The sequence below is a fragment of the Tripterygium wilfordii genome, chromosome 14 (assembly GCF_013401445.1).
Source record: "Tripterygium wilfordii isolate XIE 37 chromosome 14, ASM1340144v1, whole genome shotgun sequence".
Lineage (NCBI taxonomy): Eukaryota > Viridiplantae > Streptophyta > Magnoliopsida > Celastrales > Celastraceae > Tripterygium > Tripterygium wilfordii.
This window is the reverse complement of record NC_052245.1, coordinates 1,464,147-1,490,930: the sequence shown is the minus strand read 5'-3', so window position 1 is coordinate 1,490,930 and position 26,784 is coordinate 1,464,147. Positions and strand designations below refer to the sequence as shown.

At 37.2% G+C, this 26,784-nt stretch overlaps 4 protein-coding genes and 1 pseudogene across 6 annotated transcripts; 3 read left to right on the top strand and 2 right to left on the bottom strand.

Annotated features, from left to right (window-relative positions):
- The first annotated feature begins 902 nt into the window (after nucleotides 1–902).
- Nucleotides 903–1,718, top strand: LOC120014694. Its single transcript, XM_038866726.1, has 2 exons — nucleotides 903–1,464; nucleotides 1,581–1,718. Exons 1-2 carry the CDS (start codon nucleotides 970–972, stop codon nucleotides 1,635–1,637), a joined length of 552 nt encoding a protein of 183 aa, XP_038722654.1. The 5' UTR covers nucleotides 903–969; the 3' UTR covers nucleotides 1,638–1,718.
- LOC120014693 lies at nucleotides 1,667–4,957 on the bottom strand (annotated as a pseudogene).
- Nucleotides 4,958–7,002: 2,045 nt separating this feature from the next.
- Nucleotides 7,003–10,402, top strand: LOC120014735 (uncharacterized membrane protein At3g27390). The gene is made up of 9 exons (XM_038866774.1): nucleotides 7,003–7,506; nucleotides 7,661–7,769; nucleotides 7,917–8,112; nucleotides 8,198–8,331; nucleotides 8,503–8,791; nucleotides 8,872–8,978; nucleotides 9,107–9,281; nucleotides 9,555–10,003; nucleotides 10,139–10,402. Exons 1-9 carry the CDS (start codon nucleotides 7,401–7,403, stop codon nucleotides 10,290–10,292), a joined length of 1,719 nt encoding a protein of 572 aa, XP_038722702.1. The 5' UTR covers nucleotides 7,003–7,400; the 3' UTR covers nucleotides 10,293–10,402.
- Nucleotides 10,403–12,875: 2,473 nt separating this feature from the next.
- On the bottom strand, nucleotides 12,876–14,388 carry LOC120015398 (cyclin-dependent kinase inhibitor 1-like). 2 transcript variants are annotated; one of them, XM_038867810.1, is made up of 4 exons: nucleotides 13,938–14,388; nucleotides 13,728–13,780; nucleotides 13,347–13,553; nucleotides 12,876–13,209 (listed from the first exon to the last, which is right to left on the bottom strand). In XM_038867810.1, the coding sequence occupies exons 1-4, from the start codon at nucleotides 14,295–14,297 to the stop codon at nucleotides 13,140–13,142; spliced, it is 690 nt and encodes a 229-aa protein (XP_038723738.1). In that variant the 5' UTR covers nucleotides 14,298–14,388; the 3' UTR covers nucleotides 12,876–13,139. The 2 variants fall into 2 exon arrangements, with proteins under 2 accessions (XP_038723738.1, XP_038723739.1); XM_038867811.1 differs by having other exon boundaries at nucleotides 13,347–13,550.
- Nucleotides 14,389–21,399: 7,011 nt separating this feature from the next.
- Nucleotides 21,400–26,683, top strand: LOC120014506 (methionine aminopeptidase 1D, chloroplastic/mitochondrial). 2 transcript variants are annotated; one of them, XM_038866474.1, is made up of 11 exons: nucleotides 21,400–21,561; nucleotides 22,199–22,265; nucleotides 22,374–22,602; nucleotides 23,106–23,267; nucleotides 23,361–23,402; nucleotides 23,567–23,638; nucleotides 24,571–24,650; nucleotides 25,064–25,161; nucleotides 25,948–25,995; nucleotides 26,164–26,357; nucleotides 26,454–26,683. In XM_038866474.1, exons 1-10 carry the CDS (start codon nucleotides 21,456–21,458, stop codon nucleotides 26,307–26,309), a joined length of 1,050 nt encoding a protein of 349 aa, XP_038722402.1. In that variant the 5' UTR covers nucleotides 21,400–21,455; the 3' UTR covers nucleotides 26,310–26,357; nucleotides 26,454–26,683. The 2 variants fall into 2 exon arrangements, with proteins under 2 accessions (XP_038722402.1, XP_038722401.1); XM_038866473.1 differs by having other exon boundaries at nucleotides 26,164–26,683.
- The last annotated feature ends 101 nt before the right edge of the window (nucleotides 26,684–26,784 follow it).

The window sequence follows — 26,784 nt, the reverse complement described above, 5'->3', positions numbered from 1 at the left end:
ACTGCATTTTACCCATCTAAATAAGACTGATATTGCTTTTTCTATGCCAGCGATGGCAACTGTTGCCACTTTCCCTAATCTGGCTACATGACACCTATTATATTTATATCCATCAATTTATTTCAACATTTATTCACTGTCCTCCCCCCATAAATGATGGTCATATATGTTTGACCCCATTCTTACACACATGCACTGATTTTTTCTGGCTATGCACTAATTTGTGAAAAAATGTAATGAAGTCTAGCAACAAATACTGAAAAGAAGGAGTACTGATTCAGTTGATAGAATTAAAGAAACCCAGGTTGATTTATAGCCGTTGCTTTGTCTTATTATTATCTACATTAAAAATATTGAATGGTAGTAAGGTACCTTCACAGAAACTTCATTGAAGTTTTCAACAATTCTGTACAAGAAAAGTGTTATTACTAGTTTATTATATTCACTTCTTATATGGATTGAAGAGAAAGAGAGGTTCTTGGTAACTTCATCAACATATATATATCCAAGGAAACCCAGTAAAAGTTCTGATGATAGTACTGTAATCTTAGAATTTGACTATATGTTAATATTAATTTATTATTATTTATTCAATGTCTAGTTATGATAGGGATTCCAACGGTCGGTATCTTAGTTATCCAAACTCGTGAGTTGCACATACATGATTTTATGTGTATCATGTGAAGCCCGCGAATTCATTTGGATCATGTGCATCTAACCTAGCAACTTAGATAATTGAGATAACAATTGTTGGAATCTTTATCATTTAGTTAAATGTGATGCATGTCATGACAAAACATCACATCATGTGGATACCATGCATGTCTATAACTAGTACTACTCCTTCACCCCCGCTTAGCTATAAATACAAACACAACAGGGTGGATTGGAACAGAGTGGAAGGGTCCCTTGACTGTATTTATTACTGTGGGTATCCTTCAAGTTTGCTCCTTTGATTTTCATTTTTTCATGGCATGCTTAGACATGTATAACAATTCAGATCACAAAGCTCAATACTGTGCTCCTATGAGCCCAAGAATCTCCTTCTCCAATGATTTTGCTGACTCACAACACCAACAACATATTGTCAAGCAAGAGAGTAGTAGAAGCTCATTCTCAAGAGATCAAGGACCAGTGTCCACAGACTTTGAATTCTCAGTCACAAACAACTATTCCATGATGAGTGGTGCTGATGAGCTTTTCTTTAAGGGTAGGTTGCTGCCATTTAAAGACAACAACAAGACCACTCTTAGAGAAGAGCTGCTAGCAGGGGATGATGGTGATGATGATATTATGCCATCTTCACTTAAACCTCCTAAGAGTTCCACCAGGTGGAAGGGACTTCTGGGTCTGAAAAGAAATCATATTGGCTCATCCAAGAAAGCTGAAAAGAGTAGTGAAGTGTGTGAGAGTAGAAGGCCTGCAGGTTTTGTCCATGAAGAGATGAGCAAGACTACTTCACAGGTTAGTGAAGAAACTTCTTTTTCTTTTTAGTTACGTCCATTCAATTAACAATATTGTTTTAAGTTTTGGTTATTTGCGGGTTAGACTGATCTGGGTTTTTTTGGTTTTTGTTGCAGGAAATGTTAAGCGAGTCTACGAGTTCAAATTGCAGAGATTGGGAGGTTGGGATATAGAGTGAGTTTGTAGAGAGGAATTTTTTGAGGAGGAAGATGGGACTTGGGGAGTGATTTTCTTCTACCATTTTAGGGGAGGTTTGCATTAGTTTGAGGGCTTGAATTTGTGTTTAATTAGTGGGTTGGTTTAAAGTTCAAACTCTGATTCATCTCTCCTTTTTGGAGTTTTCTTGTCCCAATTTTCTTATGGTGTTTTGGCTGTTTCTTCTGTACAAGTTATTTGCAGTTGCGTAACTTCTTCTGGGTCGTGCTGAGAACTGATTGACAGATCTGTCTTGGAGCATGTCTTTTGACTTGGATCTATTCATGCAATTTCTCTTTGACTTGGATCTGTATTGCATTTTATCTTTTTCTACCTGTAAAAAGAGTCCTTTTTGTCCAAACCTGGTCAAGGAGAGTAGCTAGATGTTACATTCAACACATTAAAATCACTTACATAGAAGAATCCAACATGATTCTGATATTTGTCCCCTTCATTGATCTGGCATCAATAATTAAGGTAGAAAGAACCACTTCTTGGAACTTAAGCTCATAGTGTTCAGCTGTTGACTACAAATTCTCAATATCAGCATCAAACCTTTCACAGGCATCCTTCAATTCAACAAGCTTTGCTTCTAGATTTCTTATCTCGTCGATTGTGAGAGCTCGTTCAGTTTTTGCTTCTATGTATCTTCTTGTTTCCATAGCACCTTCTGAATCAAATGCTTGGCTTACAATCTGGGCTAGCCGATTAAGTAAGAATCCAACATCCAGACCCAAAAGTTGGAAAGCTCTCAAAGTTTTCTCCCAAATGGAAAATTCCTCTCGAGAGGTGTTAAGCTTGCAGGCTTTGAGGGCATCTGCAATGTTAACAGTTTCAGAAATAATTCCAACTATCAGCTTAAAATTCAAGTCCTTCATGAGATTATCATGAAGAAACGCATGCTGACTGCAACAGAGATGATAGTACTTATTCCGTGTATCGTCTGGTAGTTCAGAATCTAAAGAAAATCCATCTACCAGAACACTGAAATTGTCAAAGCTTGTGATGTCTTCAAACGGAATTGGGCTGGATAATTTGAAACCTTCCAGTACTTCTGAACCAAGCTCTTCACTATCATTTTCAGAATGGTCATCCAGTTGCCTAGGTGGAGAAACTGATCTTTGATGGCCAGATTTCTTATTATTCTTCTGGACCACAGCAAGCTGAAGAGAGTCAGACAATGAAGGAAGTTTCCTCTTTGTACTTGTACATGTGTTTGCACCCATTACTGCATTATATCCTTCTAATTTCGCAAGAAAAATGCAAACAGAAAATCGAGGGATGAACACGATGAGATAGAATCATTATCTTAAGTCATTAGCATTAATCAAAGACATAATTTGACTTGCCTGTATCCATCTGTTTTGTATGAGGATCCAGCATGAGGAGACCTAAAGCTCCATCAACTTCGGCTAATTCATTTGCTTTGATGAGGTAAACCTGCAAAAGTTGATCAATTTATACGATGCTAAAACTTAATAAGTGCTATAACATAATTCTTCTTTTGACAACACACGACTTGCTCAGTCACAATGTACAGAACAATCTAAGAGTAGTACTTAGTTATCCAGAATGAGCTGCAAACATGAAGACTTCAAATTGGCTAATATTTATGAAAATAACACTGCATAAAACTAATTTACAAGGACAATCTATGGATGACAAAAACAAGAAAAATATGCACGTTTCGTTGTCAATATTTTGCCATTTAAACATCCCTCACAAATAAATTTAAACCAAAACAGCTGGAAGAGTAGCAAATTTAAACATATTTGCAATTGAAATCTTCACCTTAAATTTGGTTGGTTCAACTAATTGGAAGAGTGCAACATCTCCTTCAACCAAGTTGTGCTCAATAGAAAACTGTCTCCAACCAGCACTTAGTCCATTCTTGTAAGCAATGTACTTCTGCGTATATCTTTTCCCACATTCGTCTTCTAGAGTGACAGTAATATCCTCAGATGGCATGTGTTTCTTACAGAATGGCACAGGAAGCCCCTTCATTTCAAGATACACAATTGCATATTACAAGTATTTTACCCATAGGTGATAGGTCCCAATAATGTTATCAACATAACAAAATTCTGGCTTTTAGTGACTTACCATCCAAAAGCCAATAGTAACATGCGATCGAGCTAATGGTTTAACAAAGCTAGGGTACATTGGATCTAAATTTGACTGAACCTCTTCTGCTCGAATCATAGAAGGTGATTTATCTTCAGACGGAATGGATGATCCATCTTTTGTCACCCTGTTTGGCTTAGAGCTTCATCGAGGACAGTATCATCATAAGGAACTCCCAAGAAGAAAATTACATATATACAGAAAAGACATTTTGGAGCTCACTGACACTGACCTTAGATGCTTCGATCCTTGAGCTAGTGGCGCCTGCTGAAGAATTTACAAAAAATACTATCAAATGACACTAAGAATGAGGAGCATACTCATTAGACTGGTAATTTCCTCAGAACAAAGAAAGATCATACACTATTAACAAGGGCATAGGTATAGAGCGTGATTACCAGGCAATGGAAACTAGATATTTTAAAGGGGTTGGGGATGGTTAAAAGGAAAAGAATTTAAACCAAGAACCATGAATCTTGGAACTTTGGACCAATGATTACCAGGCAATAGAAACCGCTCTGTCGTCTTTAATTATTCAATGATCACAGCTTTTGGGATATTAATAACACAATTATGATATCATATCTCCAACAAGGCAACAACACATTACATAAATGATTCTAACCAATTACTCAAGATATGAAGATTTTTTAGCAAAAAATCAACATGAAGTGGAGCCCTTACTTGCCTAATCTTTGATTCCGAACGCAATTTCTTGTCTGTAAGACGCTTTTCTATTATCTGCGGTGCACTCTTCCTTTTACCCTGCCAACAATGATGAAGAAGACCAAAAGACAATCAAATAATAATCTGTTTCCAGCTCAGTTTATGCAGAAAGCATGAAATTCAGAATCTCGTTCTCTCTTCATTTTCCAGCAGCCAAACATAAACTATGCAGACGGTGCGCATATAAAGAGTAAAAGACAAAAATATACACACCGAGTGCCTGGGCCTGAGATTAGTGGCCGGCGAGTCAAACAACTGCGTCAGAGTCATGTGATCTTCTCCGGTAGACGTCGTTCTAGTCTCTTCCACTTCGACTTCCTTCTTCACTTCTCGATCCATCACTGGTGTCCCTGTGAAGAGAGAAGGATGACCAGAGTCTCTTGCTGTCGATGCCACTTGAGATTTTATTTTTATTTTTAATTAGTTTGGGTTTTATAATTTAGACTAATATGACCGTTTAAGAGTTCGAGAAATTAGGCCGTTTGGTTCAGTTAGGGGCTTAATCCTTCCAATTACTCAAAATACTAGGCTTTACAGCCTCCTAAGTCCCGTTCTCTCCCAATAACAATTTGAATTTTGAAAATAGACGCAAGTACATGGCACGTGGCGTACGCGTGTCATGTGGATTACTGGGCCGGACCTCAGAGTCTCATAGTCATATTACGTGAAGCATGTGTCCATTGCTAGGCCCATTGTAACCGTGCATGTGCTGCTGGCCCTAGGAACCCAAAAATAAGTAAAGGTTTTAGACAATGCTGGACACGGGAATTGAAATCACTCAGGCACAAAAGTGATGCGAAGGCTGTCCTTAGATTTTTTTTATTCTTTATGTAATCGATTTACGAAGACTCGAATCGAGGCGTTAGGTATCGAGCTTAGGACTATGTCTCTGTTAACTATTAGAAGAGGGACAGAGATGGGTTGAGAGATTGAGAGATTGAGAAATTGAGGGGATTTGAGCGTTTGGGCTTGGCATGTGGGCTTGACCACTTATATGAGTATTAGTTTGGGTTTGACAACTTATGAGTGTTAGTTAGTGGGTTATGTTAGAGTTAGTGGACTAAGGGCCTAATTTTTTGTGATTGAGGGCCTCATGGTCAGTTAGATAACCATGAGTAGCTCATATGACATTTATGTGTGGTATTTCATAGAAGTCTCAAGTTCGAGCCTCCCTAATCCTCTTCTCCTGTATTCAAAAAAGAGAGTAAAGGTTGTATTAACTTGATACCTGTTACTATCACCCCTGTTGAGTTGAATCGACTGCAAACAATTTCTAGTCTTACGAACCGTGATGGCTGTTTGATAAGAGAGAATACTTGCTTGCTTGCACTTATGCCATGAGTGGTTTGACACATCCATAAGTCTACGGTCATCATGGGAGAGGTGTCCCACTTCTATTTTATTATCTTATCCTACCTATTACGTGAGTTTTTTGTCTGTCTGATTGATTGTGTTTGTTTTATGTATTCAACATAAAAACAAAATACAACTGGAGGACTCTTAAATAAGGGAAACACACTATTCTCCTATTCCTACTACTTAGGAAGGAGTTACACATTACTTACACATGAATTAACAGTTGCATACGAACTAAATACATGGGAAACACACGTAGTAAATAGGATAAGATAATAAAATAGAAGTGAGACACCTCTCCCACGATGACCGTAGACTTATGGATGTGCCAAACCATTCCTGACATACATGCAAGCAAGCACGTATTGATACCTATCAAGTGTCACATTATCGCTTGTGGATGTGATTTGTTGCATTTAAGTATTGTCCATTCTAAGGTACGTATTTTTATCCTCCATCTCGAAATCACGACTTCGTGAAAGTGGAAATTAAGTACCTAAGTTACCCTCTAGTTGATAGCTTGATAAGTATAGGAATTCAAGGGGTACCAACGGTAAACGCCTTCCATTGGGTTAATTGAAAGTTGGATGTTTTTTTATTTATTTTAAGTAAGTCGTCGGAGAAACCAAGACGAGCCAAAAAAAAAAATTATGATTTTGAAAATCAGAGAAGCAATGGAGATGATGATGAATGAAATTGACCGTTGTTAATCAAATACAAATACAGACACGTATCCTGACATCCTCTGCTGATAACTCAATCGGTAAATCATTACGTACACTCCTTACCCCTGCGTGATCCACACTCCACTTCAACGCCGAATCAAAATTCAAAATCCACAGAGAATACAGATCGATTCCCTTCACATTCCGACATCAAATCAAACAAAAACGACGCCGCCTTTTGTTGACACTATTAGCCAGGACCAGATTCCTGTAGTGATATCAACATAATCGTCGGCCCAGTATCTGCCAACTGGGCTTGTGAACGGCCCATTATGGGTGTATGAATGAATTAGTTGTTTAACACGTGGATTAAAGAGAAAATATGAAACAATCAGTTTGACGGAAGAGAAAGTACAAGAAAACTCATTATGGATTGAGACTTTGGGGCCACGCCTCTACCAGACGAAAATAAAATACCAAGAAAAAACAGAGTTAGGTTTGTGATTGAGGGCATTGAAGTTGATAATACAAATCGATTAAAGTAAATCCACTTTCACTGACAAAGCATGGCAAAGTGCGTGCTTCCTCCATTAATGGTGGCGTGGAATGACGTATTGACTGCTTACTTTATGCCCTGAAAGCAAACAAACAAAACTGCAACAACTGCCTCGCTCTCTCTCTCTCTCTCTCTCTTTCTGGTTTCCTATATTTGGCTCCAAGCATCTCGGGGTGATTGATTTTTGGTTGGTGTCTCGGGTGCTGTTCCCCCTTTTCTTTTGTCATATTATTTGCACACATGTTGTGAATTTCTCTCTTCTTCTTGCTTGGTTCATATAAATCGGTCTATGTTTATAGTGATTTTCTATTTCTATGATAATCTCTCTTATGGGCAATTCAAACAATCTGCAAGACTGTTTGAATCTCCTCTATGTGGTGTTCGCCTTCTGCTCTGCTCTCTTTCTGGGTGGCCTTAAAGGTTGGTTTTTTCTTCTCCTTCCTCTCCGTTTGACTTTTTTGACATGATTGATGATGTGTTTTGGAGCATTCGATGTTTTCATGAACTGTGCTTGTGATTTTGATTATGGATTTTAGAGATTCTGATTGTTTGAATTCATGGATGTCCATTGCAGCTGTGACTGTAGGTCCCATTGCCGGGCTGATACTGATAATAGGGAATGTTGGAATCATTCTTGGGTTGTTTCCTGCTCATGTCTATTGGACAGTCTACACCCTTGTAAAGTAACTACCTTTACAATTACCTTTTACGTTTTTGCTACAACTGTTTCATCTGGCTTCAAAAAGAGACTATTATTTGTATGTGGATGTTATACTCCATTCAGATTTCAGGTCGATTGACCTGATATAGAAGTGATATGGCAATTGCAGGACTAATGGATTTGATGAACCACTTAAAGTTGCAATCCTTCTTGCCTTGCCTGCTTTATTTGGAATTTGGTTGGGTTTAAGCATTGCTGGGAGCGTTCTTGTGGGAGTTGGTTATGGATTCTTCACTCCTTGGGTTTCTGCTTTTGAGGCCTTTAGACATGATGATGAATCAAAGAGATTCATCCACTGTATTGTGGTAAATTTTGGCTCACTAATAGCCCCTCTTTTTGATGCATAATTGAACTTTTGGCTTATGTTGACTAACTATTATGAACATCTAGGATGGAACATGGGAGACAGTTAAAGGAAGTTGCACTGTAGTGAGGGACTTTGCAGATATATGTTATAGTTCATACCCTCAATACTTAAAGGAGCTACGTGAGTCCCCTGCTTCTAATGAGCTCCAACCTCTCAGGTATAATGGTGCTTCTGCTGGTAATGTCAACCATAGTTATTTTATTTGAGTCACTTTTAGGTTGCCAGCATAGGCAGGGCAATAATGGGTAAGAGAATTTCGCTAGAGAATGACTTTGAGTTTCTCATACTACAAGGCAAGCAATTTACTAGGAACTCAACTGTTTTGTAGGTTAGTTCATGTGCCTGGTTGCATCATGATTGGAATAATGGGACTAATTGTGGATGTTCCTCTTTATACTGCAATTGCTGTGGTTAAGAGTCCATATATGCTATTCAAGGGTTGGTTTCGCCTGATACATGATCTGCTTAGCCGAGAAGGTCCATTCCTTGAGACGGCTTGCATCCCAATTGCTGGTTTGACAATTCTCTTATGGCCAATTGTTGTTGTTGGGAGCATCATAGTGGCTATATTCTCCAGCGTCTTCATCGGATTGTATGGATCAGTTATAGTCTATCAGGTCAGCTCATACCTTCACAATGTTCTAAGGCAGCCCCTTGTCATGACCAAGCTCATCTTATAGCATTTTTATGGATGCAGGAGAGATCTTTCCGGAGAGGCTTTGCATATGTTATTACAATGGTTGCAGAATTTGATGAATATACAAATGACTGGCTCTATTTAAGAGAGGGGACTGTCCTTCCTAGGTAATTATTTCTGTTGCCTAATTGAAAATTCTTCCTAGCTTTAGTCCTTTTAGATGACAATTCTATAAATTAGTGTCATGTGGAGTACTTAATTTTTAACAGTTGAGATTTATGTTGTCCACAGCCAGGCCTCGCTATCGAAAGAAAAAGGTCTCTGGATCATCTGAGTTTTCAGTTGAAGGAAAACATAGTGCTGGAAGCAGAACCGGTTCTGCTTCTGCTGAAGCACCTGCAATGCTCATGCCAAGCTTAGCTCACTCGAGATCAGTTAGAGAGGCAATACAAGAAGTGAAAATGGTGCAGGTATGTGCTAACCTTATGATGCTATTATTTAAGAATGAAACTCTGCAGAATTATGTTGAATCAACTAGATTTGTATCAATCCTTTTTGACTTTCGCCTGTAGCTGTTGAGACTAGTTGGGACAACTTCTGGTATACTTTGCCTTCATAGATCAAACGTTTTTGTTTCTCACAGTTTCGACGACAGATTCATGTTTTTAAATTTCTTATGATTACTGAGCACTATTTTGTTCTGTTTGAAAATGAACAAGTGGTTTATCATGTTCAATTAACAGATATGGGAAAGTATGATGAGCACCTGTGAGATGAGGGGCAAGGAACTATTGGACACCAGTGTAATAACACCTGCTGACCTCTATGAATGGTTAAAAGCGAAAGATGGCAACGATTCAGCGATTGTAGGAGTTGGGTTACCTTGTTATTCACTCTTTCAGACACTCCTCTACTCCATCAAAGTTTCTTCTAATGGTTTGCTGCTACTTGATGCTGTTGAAGTAACTTACTTCAACAGACCGAAAGACAAACTGCTGGACTGGTTTTTTAATCCGGTAATGGTCCTAAAGGAACAGATTCGGGCAATAAAATTGGGAGACGACGAGGTAAGATTCTTGGAGAAAGTGATTCTCTTTGGCAGCAACACACGGCGCATGGAGGGTTGGGACAATGGAAGTTTATTACCTCAAGATCCTCTTAGAGCTGCACAAATCCAGGGTATCAGTAGAAGGTATATATATATGAACCTTTTTTATTTTATGGCATTTGAGAATTCTTTTGCTCAGTTGTACCACTGAATCCTTGCTTGAACTGTACATTGAAGCTTACATAAGAAATGTATTTCTGATATAAGGATGTTTGACAGGATGATTGGCATGGTTAGAAGTGTATCGAAGCTCCCGACATATCGGAGGAGGTTTCGCCAAGTTGTGAAGACTATAATCTCATACTCCGTGGAGAAGGAGGTTCCACACAGATCCAGTTCCATGAGATCAGTTGCCTCCATTGAGAGTGTGTAGGAGAGATTCAATTTAGAGTTATTTTGCTTGTATATATAGAATCGTTTACATTGTTATTTATAGAGTTATACGTTGCTTTTTATTTAGTATCATGGCGCAGCTTGGGTCAATGAATCTTTCACTTACCAGTTACCACTCCCATAAGCATCTAGACACATGTTTCTCCATCAGAAAATGGTTCGATTGCAATTGCATACCCCTCTTGGGCCTCAATTGTGGTCCGTTAAAGAGAGATTGGGCCGCAATCGTGGGCTTATGCTGGGCCCATGTGAGAAACTTTCCAGGAATGCTTGCTTGGACTATAGTAAAACTAAAACACATAGAGGACAGTGACTAGGGCTCTCGTCTGCAATGTGGAGCCCACAGACCGTGCAATTGATTTCCTAATTTAGATGGGCACCAGATCCAAGAGGGATTGCTTGGCTTCATCTCTAACAAACGACAGAAGCGATGGTTTTACTCCTCTCCTCTCTTCTCCCATATTTATTGCCATTCATTCCATTCATGCTTATGTAAACCCCAACAAAGTCCCGTTACCTCCGCTGCGTACGAGCTTCCTTACTCAAAACTAACACTAGTATTATTATTAAATGTCCCGTCCCGTGACTCCCGTCCCGTCCTCATTGGATTCCAGTATAATCATATACGTACACATATATGTGTATATATATATATATATATATATACACAGACCACATGCGCGTCGTGATCATTCATGTCATTAAAATAAGTTAATCATGTACGTACGTGACATCCCATGTGGTTTTCAAGTGGACCTTGTCCAATACAGACACCACTATATATATATCTAATCTATCTTTCTCATCGTGAAGAAGAAAGGAATAAGGATTAGCATATTAGGATTTATGCATATGGTTAGTTGATTAAAGCGACAAACGCATGAGTAGAGACCCGTGTACAATAAATATTGTTGGGATGTCGAATTCCTCGTACCGTCCATGCATCCTCAAATGCCTGGTGTGACGCACGAGGAGATGCGATGCGTTTAAGAAAATACAACTTAAGCAAGTTGTAGAGGTATTGTCTAGTTTGGGTCTCAAGGAAAGTATGCACGCATGTTTTGCTCTTAAAATGATCATCTAATGGAGATATGTTGGATCTTGACTTATAAAACATTTTGTTTTTCGATCTATGACATTTCATCTTAATACTCTCCCGCACATGTAGGTTCAGTTTATAAGGCGCAACAAGCGGACTGTACGGCTTAGGGTCCTTGTGATACCCCACACCTTTTAGGTTGTTTATCCATAAGGACATTCAGAAGTCCTGACAAGTGACCCAAATGGGAGAGATAAGAGAACTTGACATCGTAGTTGTATCCTGCTCATATACCATGTAAGAAAATTCAATCCAAACTTATAGAAGCATGTCCGCTTTGAGCCTCAAGGCCTGCGTGGTTTTGTTCCTAAAATAGTCATCTACAAATTGAGAGTATTTTCCATTCATCGATGCAACGTAATTTTCTGTTACTCAAAATGCAAGGAACAAATCCACTATTGTCAAAATTTTACGCAAAAAAGGAGAGAACAAGCAAAATTAGAGTAGCCAAAAGAAGATTTTTGAGGAGAAGAAAAATACTTGAAACCCCCAATTTATCATGTTCATTTTACTCTCAATTCATATAGAGTGTTAGGTGTTAAATGAGTCCTATAAATGTGTTTATAATTAATATAAATATCACAGATGCCACAGGTGAAATTAATGAACACCATAAAATTAACATGCAAAGTAACATGAAATTAATGAACACCATAAAGGTTAGAAGGTAGTGCTGCATGAAGTCAGCGCAATTTTTGACAGATTTTCCATTTCCGCTCATTTTTTAATGATTTTGTGTCAATTAGGCTCACAATAATTTTACTTCAAAGTCTATTCTATATAACCAATCCCAGATCTTAATTATTGACAATTGATGTATATAACTTCTACAATGATAACGGGATCAAGTAATTGTAAATCTATACATATTTAAAAGGAATGATATGAACAAAAATGATAAAGATCTCAATAATAACTATTTTATGAGTATCCTAATAAAGTGTGACATGTAATCAATTGACAATTAAATCCATTGAAAACCACATCCAATCACTTCATACCACACACTGTTAGAATGTTTTTGAGATTATTATTAATAGCATCCCTAACAATTTTGATGATCGGTATGAATCGCATTCATCGTTTTACAGTTTTGTGTGAAGAATTATTCCTCACACGTGTCCGTAACTTACACGGCATGGTGTGTGCGTGTAGGAACCTGCTCAACGTCACGTCACATCACCCCTCAATTTTTCACTTCTCCCCTTGCCACGCCCACCTACATTTCTGATTCCTCTCTCTCTCTCATCCCAACCGACGGACTACAATTTCGTCATTATTTCACTCTCACTATTTAAATTTTTTCATCACCATTCCACAAATTTTTTTTAAAAAAAAAAAAAACCTTATCTTCTGCCATGATTCCATGAATGGAAAACAGTAAATGCAGGGAAAGCGAAAATTTGTACCAGCGAGAAATTAAAGAAGATTAGCAGCAGACTTTTGCAGGGAAACGGACACGAATTTTATGGAGGCCAAACCGAAAAGGCAAAATAATATTAAGGAATCCAGCTTCGTTATTCAAAGTCTGTTCTTGATTCCTGCATTTTCTTGCAGACGCTTTTCCGTGTAGACCGTAATAGTACAAATAAGAAACATAGATAGAAGGGGGAGAGAGAGAGAGAGAGAGAGGAGAGCTATACAAAATACAGAAAGTAAAATTCAATCAATGGTACCTAAATTAACAGATAGTCCAGATAATGCAGCCATTGTTGTTTTTCATGGTCTTCATTTGTCTACTCTAACCCACTCATAACGTCCTACCAAGGGCTCCTCCTTCTCGACGTCGAAGTTATACCTGCCATGGTTCAGACGATTTAGTCATCAGAATATCACAATTTCTTGTATACATGGTTCAGACGATTTAGTCATCAGAAAATCACAATTTCTTGTATATGCATGAGCACTGTTACGAATTCGTATTCAATTGCTTACTTCTCGGTGAATTCTTGTTTTAGTTTCTTCTCCGCTTCTGCGAAGAATTCTTCCAGCTCGGACTCCGGTGGCATCTTCCTCGCCCTTGACGGCTTCTTCTCCACCGCTGATCTGGGGCGAGAATCCGCCTCGTATGGCTTAGCTGTAGAATCCAGGTCGCCTGATTCTTCTTGAAGCTCACTCGTTGGAGTCGGTGTCGTCTCTCTGCTACGAAAGAGCGTGTAAAAGAAAGGATAATTAGATACACTATATACAGTGTGTGTATATATCAAGGAGAGTATCAATTTTTAAAATATAAATTGAATGGTTCAGTCCTTTTGAATTTCAAATTCTGAGAGACGTGAGCTACAGTAAAATTGTATATACTATCCAGAAGAATACCTTTCTGCGCAGCTGTAATACGTCGTGGATATTTCAACTTCTGATCTCTCGTCCTGAAAGAAAAATTATAATGAAATAAAAAACCAATCGGAATTCAAACGCATAAGAATTAAATACACGCCATTATAGCGCCATAAACTTGAAATTCAAGTGTTCATTATGACGAGAGGTATTAAAGCGAATTCCATTTGCATCAGAAACGAATTTCACCTCCGGATCCACGGATTTAAATCTCTTGCTCGATCCGTTACTCGAACAACAAGAAACCGATGTATGATCAGAGCTAGGGCTCCCGCACCTAACATCTGCCACCGCTGGAATGCTAGAATTTCGCTCCGGCGCAGACGAAGCTGAATTCTCCGGCTTAATGACTAATCCTTCGCTAGTAGTACTGCCGAGCTGAAAATAGGAAGTCGATATCTGAATTTCTCCATCGTTGGCCTTCCTTCGTTTATTTGATGCTGAGCTGGTGGCAGCCGCCATGGCTAGAGCTTGAGCTCGTGTTCGAACGCCGACCTGAGCTACCTCCATCACTGAAATCTCTGTAATTCCCCAACACTTCCTTACCATCTAGAATTTGTTGCTTCTACCTTGTGTGCCCTCTTGCTCCTTTTGTTAGGTCAAGAGAGAAAGAAATCATCCACTGATTGCGATGATGATGAGTCAATTTAACGGTGAGGATTGGTTTTGGCTTTTAAGGGACCATGGGTTGCGTTTTCTAGACTTCTAGTAATGTGGTCCAGGTCCCATTAATAGTGACAGGGAATCCTGCAACGGGAAATTTGACGGCGCCGTTATAGAGATCGAGCTGTTATTGATGTACCGACTTTTAGCCCAACTGATGAACAACACGTGTAAACCTCACGCCGTTATAAATCACTATACATAATTGGTAAGTAGAGAGGACAAAATAAAGGTAGTAGTTTCTACAAGCGGGAAAAATATCAGCGAACAAGAAAATAAAAGAAAAAAGTGAAAAGGTGCGGATAAACCATATTCTTTTGGGTTAAGATCCCTCCCGTTTTTATCGCAGAAGTCCAGTCGGGTTATTATTGTGAAGTCTACATAATTTTTAAATTTGATAAACATATTGAATATCTGTGATGATCATTACAATGACTTCTACTGTAAAGACTTACAGAATATGTCAACTCATTCGCTTAGAGCATGAATATTGTGTAAATTAGTTTCTTCTAGTTCAATGTAATCCAAAAAAGGGGAAAAAAAAAGACAGAAAATGGAGGGGACATTGGACACATGGACATTTAATTTGGTGCCATAACGGCATATATATAATATTGGTGAGGTGAGTGAGTAACTAATTAATGAAGAAAAATGGGATATCTTACATGCCAAATGCATTGAGATCGATATGGTTGTTCACAATTATGTACAATCGCACGTGGGGCTTGATTTATTTTTTGGACGGTCCAAATGGAAGGCAATATGGACCACGCAATAAAAGCTAAATTAATATAAGCTCGGTTTTATTAGGTTGCCACCATAAAAACTTAACCCTATATGCTCTGGCTATAGACATAGGCAGGTGTATTAATTCTCTATTAAGAACAAAATTACATCTTCAGCAATATTCAATAATTCATGCCAAAGTAAACATTTTTGGCTTGGATTTTGAAGGGAATATGTTGAAAATCACAATTCTATTACGTCAAAGATATTGTATGTTTTGAGTTTACGGGTTCAGTGAATATCACAAGGTTCAGGATTAACAAACCGATATGGTATATTTGATAGAATATTGAATCACGAAAAATACACACAACAATGTCTGCCTTTTTTTTTTTCCTCTTAAATCCAAAACGGATAGAAAAAAGATTCTCATCTATGGCTTTCACATTTTTGAGTAAAATATGGGTGACCTTTCACATTTTTGATCAGTAGATTCTCCTATTGGTTTTATACAATAGATGTCCATGTCCTTTTCTGTTTTCTTTCTTTTCGTTCAAAGAGGCGGGAAGATACCTTCCATGATCACAAATGCACGCTTATTCTCTAAAAACTGTAGGACTAAAAGGAGGATATAACTCTACTCTTGCTTCAAACGTGATAGGTTAGTTTACTCGAACTCACACCCTAACTCAAGTGAGAGTCTCATAGTCACTCCATCTGTTATAATTTGAAGAATTTGGGAGAGACGAGATAAGGGAGTGAGAAGTAGAATAATGAGGTAAGAGAAGTTTGATTTAATCGACTTGAAATATTATACACGCTTTGAGCTCAAGTTGCGTGCGCTTTGTCCTTCAAAAGGCGAGTCAAGTGTTTAAAATCGAAGTCACACTTATAAAGCACATTGTTCACTTACATCATCCTCGACAAAGAGTTCAATACTTCAAATTCTCCTGTCTATTATAATAGATTTTACATAGTGATTTAAACACTAGATGATATTCTTCAGATCAGTTGCATATACACTTGCATTGTTTAATGTTCTTTACTAGACAAGCCATCATGATATGTTGAAGAAATAAGAAACCGGATGTGATACACAATTATGTCGAGAAAGAAGAGAGATTGTACTATAATATACTTAGAACATGCAACAGTACAAGAGAATGTTTCATGTTTGGTTCAAATTAAAGTGTGGGAAAACATGATGATCCCTCTCATTACCACCCTTTAAATCAAAATTGAATGATATAAAGCAAGATTCCTTTGGTTTCAAGCAATATATATAGTTGAAAAGGGAGGGGTATATATATATATAGACAAAGTCACATGGATCTTTAGCCGAATGGTGGACACAGAAAACTATAATGAAAGTTTGAACTCCATTTTTAAAATAAAATTGGTGCAGGCGTACCCCAATCCTATATAAAGTGTGTGGCCATGATCTAGTAAGCTTTTAGACTTTTACTGCCAAAAGTGCTTAACCCAACTTTTGCACACTACTTTGTTTCAAATACAATAATTCTTGTGACGTAGATAGATATGAATGATTAAGGACGAGCTAACCCAAATATTCCAAACTAACCACTCTCCTCAATATTAATTTGTTCCTACTATTATTTTGTTGTAGTAGATTTGGTAGATGAGGATTGAGGAACAGATAAGGTTAAGTTCGTTGTGTGTTTTGTAGCATACGGGTCAAGTCAAGTCTCCGTAGTGTCTAAGTTTGGTGGTGTTGGGGTAAGCTACCAAGTGATAATGATGTTAAATCTCTCATCTCTTATCGCTCAATAAAAGATATGAAGTAAATAATATAATAGAACAAAGTTCCAAACTAATAATGAACGCACTTCTTAGGCCCAAACTATAGTATGGGTTAGCCGGTGTTGAACTTATGAAGATAAAGTCGTAAGAGTTAATGTGAATTGGCCCAAAGCGAATAAAGTATTATTAAATGCGGAGGGAGAAGTTGTTATAGATAGTATTAGAACCGAGGACCCATGATTTAAAGTGTGGGCACCCACGAGTGTCAGTGTACATTCATGCTATAGGCAATTAAGGAGGCAATGGTAGTGTGAAGAATATCTGCTGCTGCTTCTGCACCACACGTACGATAACAAGCATGCATGATTGATGAAACTCCCAGATTGGATGAAAAATGTAATGATGATTGATTTCCCAATGGAGAGCACAAGCTGATGAAGTCAAAGCTAGCTATTATAAATTTATAAGGTAGTGGTGGATCCAAAAGATGCCATGCACATAAAAGGTCGTGATATCTGTGCATGTATGTCCATAATTTCCCTACTTTACATTACTCTGTTGAAAACTTACAACCCAAAAGAACTCAATCAGCTTTAAGATTTGCCATCTCTTTATGGACCTAAAACAGTAAAGAAAGACCTAATTACAAGAATTCCCAAAAGAAACGGAAAAGAAAGTGAATGGTGTGAAAAAAGAAAAAAAAAATGAAGAAGAAGGTAATGAATTTGTAAAGATAAAGTGATTGCTTTCATTTCATGTCAAATACATGTTTTCTTCGTTTGTTGGTGTAATTGGTCCTCTACTCCTCTCGATCGCCAAAAAAAGCATTCCTTTTTCTTTCCATAGTTGAAAAAAAAAAAGAGTAATTTTTTCCCAGCGTGAACACAAGAGAATTTACTATATAATAATTATGAATTCAACTAATCAGCTAAACAAATGGCGCTAAACTTTTCCAAGTGATAAAAGATATTTGTGGTCTTTTTTATTGGACTCTTTTTTTTTTTTGGAATACAGCGGGAGGGGATGAGGAGACTCGAACTCGAGACTTCTATGAGATATCACACACACATGAGTGTCATCTGAGTTACTTGTGGTTATCCTTTCTTATTGGACTCCTAATAATGATATGAGTGCAAAATCTTGTTGTTAATAAACTTAGATTTAATTTCTCGAGGTGTAGATTCAAATTAACCAAACTCTTGAAGAAAATTTTCCTTGAATTGACGAGGAGTTCTAATCTGTTATGATTGAAATTAACCAAAATCTTGTTGTTATATCACTTTATGTCTCTTTTTTTTTAATCCTCATACGCCTGTTGTGTAATAATTGAAAGTGACTAGTTTTTGTTGTCTTTTTTTTTTTAGTATTATGGCCTTTCATTTCACATTTTTAGGACCCCCCATGCCATGACTATCTCTTTACAAAGTGAAACTTTTGTGGTCTTACGTCTTTTTCTTGTTTCTTTTCAAAGTCAATACATAGCACACAAGCATTCCCTTCATACGTACCTGATTTTTCTATCAATTACTAAAACCTTATAATTGCTAGTTTTATAACTTGATTAATATTTTTTAATAGTTCATTTACCTCATAGGACCACCTAAAGCAGGGTACGGATGCTGAAGTTTGTGCAATAATAGTGCAATCTCGATTTCTAAACTTTATCCACTTTCTTTTTTGTACAAGAAAGTAATGGCATAAAAATCATAAACCACTGTACTAAATTTGATTGACCCTTCACCATCTTCCTTCCTCTCCTTGGGAAACTCTATTAAAGCACAATTCACCCCCCCCCCCCCCCACCCCACAGCCTTGTAGATTTCATAATATATATCCTAGTGGTCCAAAGATTGAGATGTGTGTAATTATAAAACAACACAAAAATCCAAATTACATGATATAAACGCACACAATAACAGGACTTTGATTGAAGCCAGCCATGTGAGAGACTGAGACTGAGACTGAGACTGAGACTGAGAGAGATCTCTAGTTGTTGCATTTGAGGTCCATTTTTGTGGTCAAGTACCCTGGTCAGGTGGGGTGGGAGATGTGCTTTTGTTAATTTGTCGTTTGCTTATACTTAATTGATCCATCATCACACCTATTCACCTTCCGTTCAAACCATAGTTTTCTTCAATAACAACCACTTTAACGTCATTCAAACCTTGCAGGCCTGGACATGGTAGGTAGCTCTACTTTGGTCAGGTATTGATGGAGTCGAAAACGTAAACCTATGACGTTTAGGTCTAAAACACAAGAAATTAGAACCCACCAAAGAGGAAAGCAATCTCAAAATATGTTTGTAAATCGTTGAATGATCTCTTAGGTTATTACAACCCTAAATAAATAGAAAGCTGAAGCAATGGAGATCGCAAAAAATTATGAAAATGTCCAAAAGTAGTTACATGCTAATTCAAAGGCATAAAAATCAGAATGTGGCCAAAATAATGTGCGGCTAGTGGCAAAACGATTAGTCTTGACGATCATGCTGAATCGAGTGATCATCCGGCTAAATTTTGCGTAACTTTGAGCTAAAGACTTTTTGATTTGCATTTTGCTTGAGTTGACTCGCGAGATTTAGTCATTACAACAAGGCGTTTGAGTAATTTTTCATTTTGAAACTTGAAAGTCGAATCAAAATAGATGAAAGGACTGCACACAACAGTAACACCACCAAATAAATTCGTTGCACCAAATTAGTAGTTGAGAGGGGACGTCCAACTACTGCATTTCCATAGAAAAAAAATCACAAATTAATGGGCACTTGCTCGAAATTTGGAAATTGTGAAAAAGCCAATGAAAAGGAATTTAAATCTTCTTGTGATCCTTGAGAACTGTATGTGGGTTCTATTTACTTTATAAAAGGAACACAGAATGTGCTGCTGCTTAATGCAGCATTTATGATCTGATTCGACTTCATCATGCTGCAGCCTTTGATGAAGCCCAAACCAATTAAATAGGGGGGATGGAGCCCAATAATTAAAATTTGCTCAATCAAGTAAAGAAAAGAAGGTAGCATCACATTTCCAGTTATATTATATTATATGTATATGTATATTCCTAATTTACTTTACTCTTTTTTTTTTTTTTTATGTATTCAAGTTTTTATTTATCTATGCTGATAACAGAAATAGAAGTATAGAACCATACCATATCCTTATGATCAGTACTTAGTTAGAACATATGAACCGTGGGCTCATGGGCCAGGAAGAGTGTCAGAGTGACTGAACCCAAGTATCTCCACAGTCCACCAGCATCGGATTCCAAGAATTGTCCCTCGCAGCCAAGGCTACCGAAAATGACACGACGTAGTCCGATGCTCGTTAGCTCATTTTCTGCTGCTAAAGAATTAGTTCACACTTTGATGAACCGTACATCAGTACATGTGCTATCCTAAAACCTAAGAGTGTGTTTGGATAGAGGGATTTGGGGGGAGGGAAGAAAAGGGAAATTGAGTTTTCTTCTAATTCCATTATTTGGATAGTTTATAAAAAATTGAGGGGAGGGATTTGGCGAGAATTGGAGGGAAGATTTCACTAAATTTTTGTCAAAATTATTCCTCTCCAAAATGGAGTCATTAGGAGGGAAGAGATACTAATTAAGTTATTTATAAGTTAAAAACTTATTTTACTATTGTAAATAATACTTAAGCATAAAAATGAAGGATAAATTAGTAAATAAAACCACTTTTCTTTCATTTGTTTTTTATCTATCCAAACATGAGAGAGAGAGAACTATTTTACCTTCCATTCTCTTCCCTTCTCTTCCTTCCCTTTCCCTTCTCTTCCCTTCCTCCCAAATCCCTCAATCCAAACGCACTTTAAATAAATAAATAAATTTAATGTTTGATTTGTTGATGCTTCAGATAATATGCTATCGTTTTCTAGTTTTGTCGTATCTTCTATTACGGCTACATCCCACAGGCTTAATGTTTGTTTAATTTAAACAATTAATTATTGTTATTTTTTGAATATGAATGGTATTATTATTCGAGAAGCACAAGTAATTCATATGACAATCATGTGTGTAGTATGACCGTATTTCATAGAGGTCTTGAATTCAAGCCCCCATTCCCTTCCCCTGTACCAAAAAAGAAAGAAAGAATATGAATACTATTCTTTAGAAAAAAGAAAAGAAAAGAAGAGGAGATTAATGTTGAAAGCCATATGGGATTGAAACATTCAGCTTCCTTCCGCTAAAGTCCAAAAATTGAGGGATTTTTATTAAGAAGTCCTCTACTCCTCTCACACGTTGTTACCGGGCTGGGTTTTAATCCAAAGGACCAGCCCATTAAAATTACTATGGGCCTTTGAGCCTGGATTCCTGATCATTGAGCCTGTTTTGGACTTGGGCTCCGCATCTGTATTCAAGCAAGAGTCCAGACTTCTGTAGTTTTGGGCCTTTGAGCTGTAAGATGCAGTCCAATTCTTATGAAAACTGGGCCCGTCAAGGGAATTACATTTATTTATAACGGATAATACGTTAATTAACGGGAGGGAGGGAGGGCGAGAGGCGGAGGCTAGCTACCCATCGAAATTGAGGATAAACGGAGAGAGAATGGTAGGCGCTTCGTCTGTGCAGCCAAGGATCTTGTCTTCTTTTCTTGGAGAGCGCATCGTTCAATCTAAGCAGCCTCTGTATCAACTCTTCCGCTATAATCCAGGTCCCGTCACTTTGTCCCCATGTTACAGTAATCTGTTTCTTCAATCGTATAAGCGTAGTTCTGGTGTTTCTTCTTTGTAGATTTCGGTGAATCACTCCAATAATCTGTAATTTAGGTTTTGTTCTAATTTCGATGGCATTGTCTGCTTAAGTATGTCGGTTTAAGTTCACTTGCCCAGTTTGTATGCTATTCCTAAGTCTCTTATTAGTTACGGGGCCTGCCCCGACCATTGTGACTTCGAGAGGTGAGATAAAATTCAGCCACTGTTTGTATGGGTTGTAATTGGATGGGAACTGTGTGATTTGGATACATTTAGGACCAAAATTCATGGGTTGCAGGGTTGGTGATTGATTTTAGATTCTTAGAAGTATATTTGAAGGTTTAGGATTTGTACACTTTGTCTTTGTGGTATCCTTCCCTCTCTCAACCGCATATTTTTATTTTGCAACAGTATTCTTGAGCTTATAATACTCTTGCTGTTGAAGCTGGCTTCTTATGTCCATTTTCTGAATAATGTTCTCTCTATGAAGTTATCTGTTAAATTTTTATTGCTGCAACTTGTTTGTTGCCAAGTTTGGATTAAAGCTTGGAATTATTGATCATAATTTCTCTGGTTATTTTTAATGCTTGCAAACAGGAAACAAACATGTGTCGATGAGATTATCTAGAAATCTTTCAGGGTTAAGCAATCTGTTGTTCAGAAGGTGATTTAACTATATACATCAATTAGACTTGATAACCTCTCGAGCTTTCATACTTATACTGTTTTCTCAAATGCTTTTCCCTGTTGGATTCATTGTTGAAATTATCAGAAATCAAGATGCTGTTCCTGACACCAAGCGTAAACGTCTTAGGCCTGGAAAAGTTTCACCTCGTCGACCTGTTCCATCTCATATACCAAGGCCTCCTTATGTCAATTCTCGGAAGCCAGCTGGAATTTCAAGTGGGCTGGAAATGCATGATGAGAAGGGGATTGAATGCATGAGAGCTTCAGGGAGATTGGCAGCACAGGTTCTTGAATATGCTGGGACATTAGTCAAGGTATCATGGTGCTTTGTCCTTTGAAAAGTTGTTTACTTTCTTGTCACTTAATATTAATTCAAACGCAGGATTAGGGATTTGTTATGATACAAACAATTAGTTTTGAATAACCTGCTACTTTTTACTTTCTCTCTCTATCTCGAATCCCATTCCCCCTGTTCCCTAGACTCTCCTTAATTCTTGCATTATCCTGATTTCATTAAATTTGTGAAAGTTTGATACATGCACTCGGGATCTAATGATGAAAGTTTTTGAACTTTTTCTTAGCTTCTTCTTTTTTTTTTTGGGTTTCTTTACCTGTTTTCACTTCCTGATTGGAATTAAAGGAGGCTGCTGGTTGGAGTTTCATCTAGTTACTTAACATTTACAGCCTTGTATTTGTTTCACTTGCTATTATTACTGATTTACTGGAGACGAGTTGTTACTTTCGCATGGATTGTGAGATTACATTGGAGGTTGCTGTCTGCCTTATCTTATATATTTAATCTTGCTTCTATTGGCAGCCACACATCAAGACAGATGAAATTGACAAAGCAGTACACCAAATGATTATTGACAATGGAGCATATCCCTCACCTCTTGGCTATGGCGGGTTTCCAAAGAGCGTTTGCACATCAGTAAATGAATGTATTTGTCATGGGATACCAGATTCCCGTCCACTACAGGTTTTCTCTCTTGACTACTTGAACTGTTTCATTATTTGTTGCTTAGTTTCTTTTCCTCCCAATGATTAAACATCATATGATGTGCTTTTGCAGGATGGTGATATTATCAATATTGATGTTACCGTTTACCTAAATGTAAGCATCATGGTTTATTCTTTCAGTTTTTGAGAACAATGATGCAATATGCATTGTGATATATTGCTTTAGTTCATCATAATCAACTAGACATTATATTTGTTTACCATTGTTGTCATATGATATACTGCAAATGCTTATTCGTGGCACCTTTTGATATGTAGGGTTATCATGGTGATACATCGGCAACTTTTTTCTGCGGAGAAGTGGATGATGAGGCAAGAAACCTTGTCCAGGTAGCATTTCAGAATATGAATCTCTCCCATCCATTCCACCTTTATATATATATATGACCTCAAAAATTATCTAATTAATTTCATGTTCTTCACTAGATTAGTTAATGGTTAGGCCAGATTATTTTTATAGTTTGGCACTTTGGCCAATGTACATGAATTCCTTCTTAGATCCTGAAGAATTATTTCTTTGATCATTCGAAAACTGATAATTTAATCAAAGGAAAGGATATTGGTAGCCAAATGAATGGTCAAGCTGCTAAGCTCTAATGAACTTGAAGAGTGGCTTAGTTTTGTTCCTTTTTAAGCATGTAATGAACTTGAAATGCTTGGCTGAGTATGAACATATTTTTGGGGGATCTCAATGTTGAAGGTGGTTGTTATGTTTATCGTTTTCATAAAAAAAAATCTCCCTTTGTGTCTCAATGTTAGTCCATACTTCTGGGTAATTAAGGGATTCCAACTTCATATATATTCCTTGGTGACAGTTAAATACCAATCATATACGAAACTACTCATTGTTTCACTGTCTCTTTTTTTTTTGTCGAGGCTTCCCATCTCGTGCCCTTGTATGCATATGGATCACCGTCTCTTATACCAGTTTTATTGTTACTTCAGTATATATTATACATGCAGTAATATTTAATATAAATGAATCATGTTTGTCCTATTTACTTGGCTCCATAACCGTTGTGAAAAATTGAACTTGAGTTTTGAAGACTATTGTTAAAAATTCATGAGATTTTCAGTTTCCCATTAAATGTTGTTCTAATGTGATCCTTTTTCTGCTAATCTTCCACTTGTTTGCTTTTCTTATTGAATTTTCATTTTGAACTTACGCCAGTGCCCTTGAAAAAATAGTTGTTTAACTCATTGGATTGTTATATAAATACTTTATGCTGATACAATTGACTGTTTCTTTTTTCCTGCTATAGGTAACCAAAGAGTGTTTAGATAAGGCAATATCAATATGTGCACCGGGAGTTGAGTACAACAAAATTGGCAAAACAATTCAGTAAGGCATCTGCCATGGGCCTATCTCAGTACTTTATTGATTTTCTGCCCGTGATCGTTTTAAATTTTTAATGACCTTAAATTACTATTTTTAGAACATTGAGAGATTGCCCCTTTGCATTTCATGTCAATGTCTTATCTTTTCTCATCAGTTCACTTCTAGAATATGTATGATCAATTTTAACTTTAATAATTCAATCAGTTGATACACCCTGCATACAATGGGCTCACTTTCGTTAGAATTATGTGGGTAGTATGGACTTTAAGAAACTTGAAAAATTTTCAAAACACCTTTCTCATGGCTCCTTACAAATTTGAAACACATCATTTTCCACCCTCATACTATGTGAATTATATTGAATTTACATCTTGCTTTATCTCACTAATGATAGATGTTTTACACTTTTACCTTAGTGATCATGCTGATAAATATCGTTATGGGGTCGTCGAACGGTTTGTTGGCCACGGTGTTGGACGCGTTTTCCATGCTGATCCAGTTATTCAACACTTCAGTAATCCTCCTGAGCTTAAATCAATTCTTGGTTTTGTTGTTTTGCATTAGATCCAAGCTACTTATTTTGATGTCATTTCTTGGTTGGAGAGATGCATCCTGGTTACTTATTGAGATTTGAGAGTTAGGATTCAATTGTAGGCTGTTAATTAGTAACATTTCAATGATCTTTCTTCTCAACAAACCGGAACGAGCTAAAATATTGAAAACATTTTTGGTGAAGCTGCTGCTCATCAATAACTTGTTTCGATCTGAAATCCTTTCATTTGTATCATTTAAGTATTATGTCAAGTTATTTAACGTTGTCACCTTGTTCTCAGCTAGCAATGCTGTTATACTATGCTTTGGAAAGTCAGAAGCTCCTATTGATGTAACTTATAACATTCACCATCTTGAGCACAATTTTCTACATTTATATTTTATACTATATTTTGTTGTTGAAAGAGACCGTAAATGAAATATGTTGCATCTTGTTTCCACTTGACTTGATCATGCCCTTCATGATTGCAATTTATGTTTCGCGCTTTGAGATTGAAGTTTGGATAAGAGTAGCATCTTTGTCATTTTACAAGGAAATCTTTTTTGACTAGGTTTATTTCTTAGCTGCACAAAGACTTGCTAACATTGATAGCATAACCCCTTTAGTTGGAGTTTAAATAATAAACATCTGCATCAAGAATATTCAGTTTCAATTCACAAGATGGCCTCTCTCTCTCTCCCCCCTCTCATCTTGAATGCATACAGGAAGACTGTATCAAAAGATAATGCAAAAGTTCTTCATTTTCAGGGAACAATGATGGTGGACGCATGGTGTTAAATCAAACTTTCACGATTGGTAATAAATTTCTAGACCCGAAACAGTTATCTTCTTCATGTCCTGGATGACATTCTATCTTTCTGAAATTGCATATTGTGTTGAATCTTATTCATGTTATCTCCATCATTTTTTTCATCTTTTAAGAGCTATGTTCTTAATCCCATAAGACATTATATGTTTATGCAGAACCTATGCTGACAATTGGTAGCATCGATCCTGTAATGTGGAATGATAACTGGACGGTTGTAACAGAAGATGGAAGCCTGTCGGCTCAGTTTGAGCACACAATACTAATTACCGAGGATGGTGCTGAGATACTTACTCAGTGTTAGAAAGTCTTACAACATAGAGTTGCTTCCCCAGATTCGGAATTTTGAATTGTAGGTGGCACTGTATTCATGCAAGTATGCAACTTGCAAATCATTTTCTTTAGTCATATCTGTTCTTGATTTTTTAGTCCACATTTTGGCCTGCAGACGAAAAAATCTTCTCGGGTCTATAGATGACTGCTGACTGTAATTTTTTAAAGACTCTTGTACATTGATAGATAACATATTGCTTGGGCTGGGACAACAAAGTTGAAACTCGCAAGTATAAATTTCGTCCTGGATACATTTGATATGTAAATATTCGCATTGAAGTAACTTGCACTGCATTGCTTCATGAATTGTTGAATGTGATACTGATTGTTCCCGAACCACCTCAACCGCTATTTTTTTCTTCTAATTTTGGAAAGAAGTTCATTTCAAACGTTATGTATGTGGAAATTTCCTCATTTGAGTTTGCTAGTGGTATGCGGCATGGAGG

Bases quoted from the DNA above. Each gene is read 5' to 3' on its own strand.
- LOC120014506 (XM_038866474.1), top strand. From the start codon at position 21,456: ATGGTAGGCGCTTCGTCTGTGCAGCCAAGGATCTTGTCTTCTTTTCTT. The intron at 23,268-23,360 runs GTTTTCTCTCTT...GTGCTTTTGCAG, and splicing joins CAGATTCCCGTCCACTACAG to GATGGTGATATTATCAATAT. The intron at 25,162-25,947 runs GTAATCCTCCTG...CTTCATTTTCAG, and splicing joins TCCAGTTATTCAACACTTCA to GGAACAATGATGGTGGACGC.
- LOC120014735 (XM_038866774.1), top strand. From the start codon at position 7,401: ATGATAATCTCTCTTATGGGCAATTCAAACAATCTGCAAGACTGTTTG. The intron at 8,332-8,502 runs GTATAATGGTGC...ACTGTTTTGTAG, and splicing joins AATGAGCTCCAACCTCTCAG to GTTAGTTCATGTGCCTGGTT. The intron at 9,282-9,554 runs GTATGTGCTAAC...TTCAATTAACAG, and splicing joins AAGAAGTGAAAATGGTGCAG to ATATGGGAAAGTATGATGAG.
- LOC120014694 (XM_038866726.1), top strand. From the start codon at position 970: ATGGCATGCTTAGACATGTATAACAATTCAGATCACAAAGCTCAATAC. The intron at 1,465-1,580 runs GTTAGTGAAGAA...TTTTTGTTGCAG, and splicing joins TGAGCAAGACTACTTCACAG to GAAATGTTAAGCGAGTCTAC.
- LOC120015398 (XM_038867810.1), bottom strand. From the start codon at position 14,297: ATGGTAAGGAAGTGTTGGGGAATTACAGAGATTTCAGTGATGGAGGTA. The intron at 13,781-13,937 runs GTGAAATTCGTT...TTTTTCTTTCAG, and splicing joins TTAAATCCGTGGATCCGGAG to GACGAGAGATCAGAAGTTGA. The intron at 13,210-13,346 runs GTAAGCAATTGA...GAACCATGGCAG, and splicing joins AAACAAGAATTCACCGAGAA to GTATAACTTCGACGTCGAGA.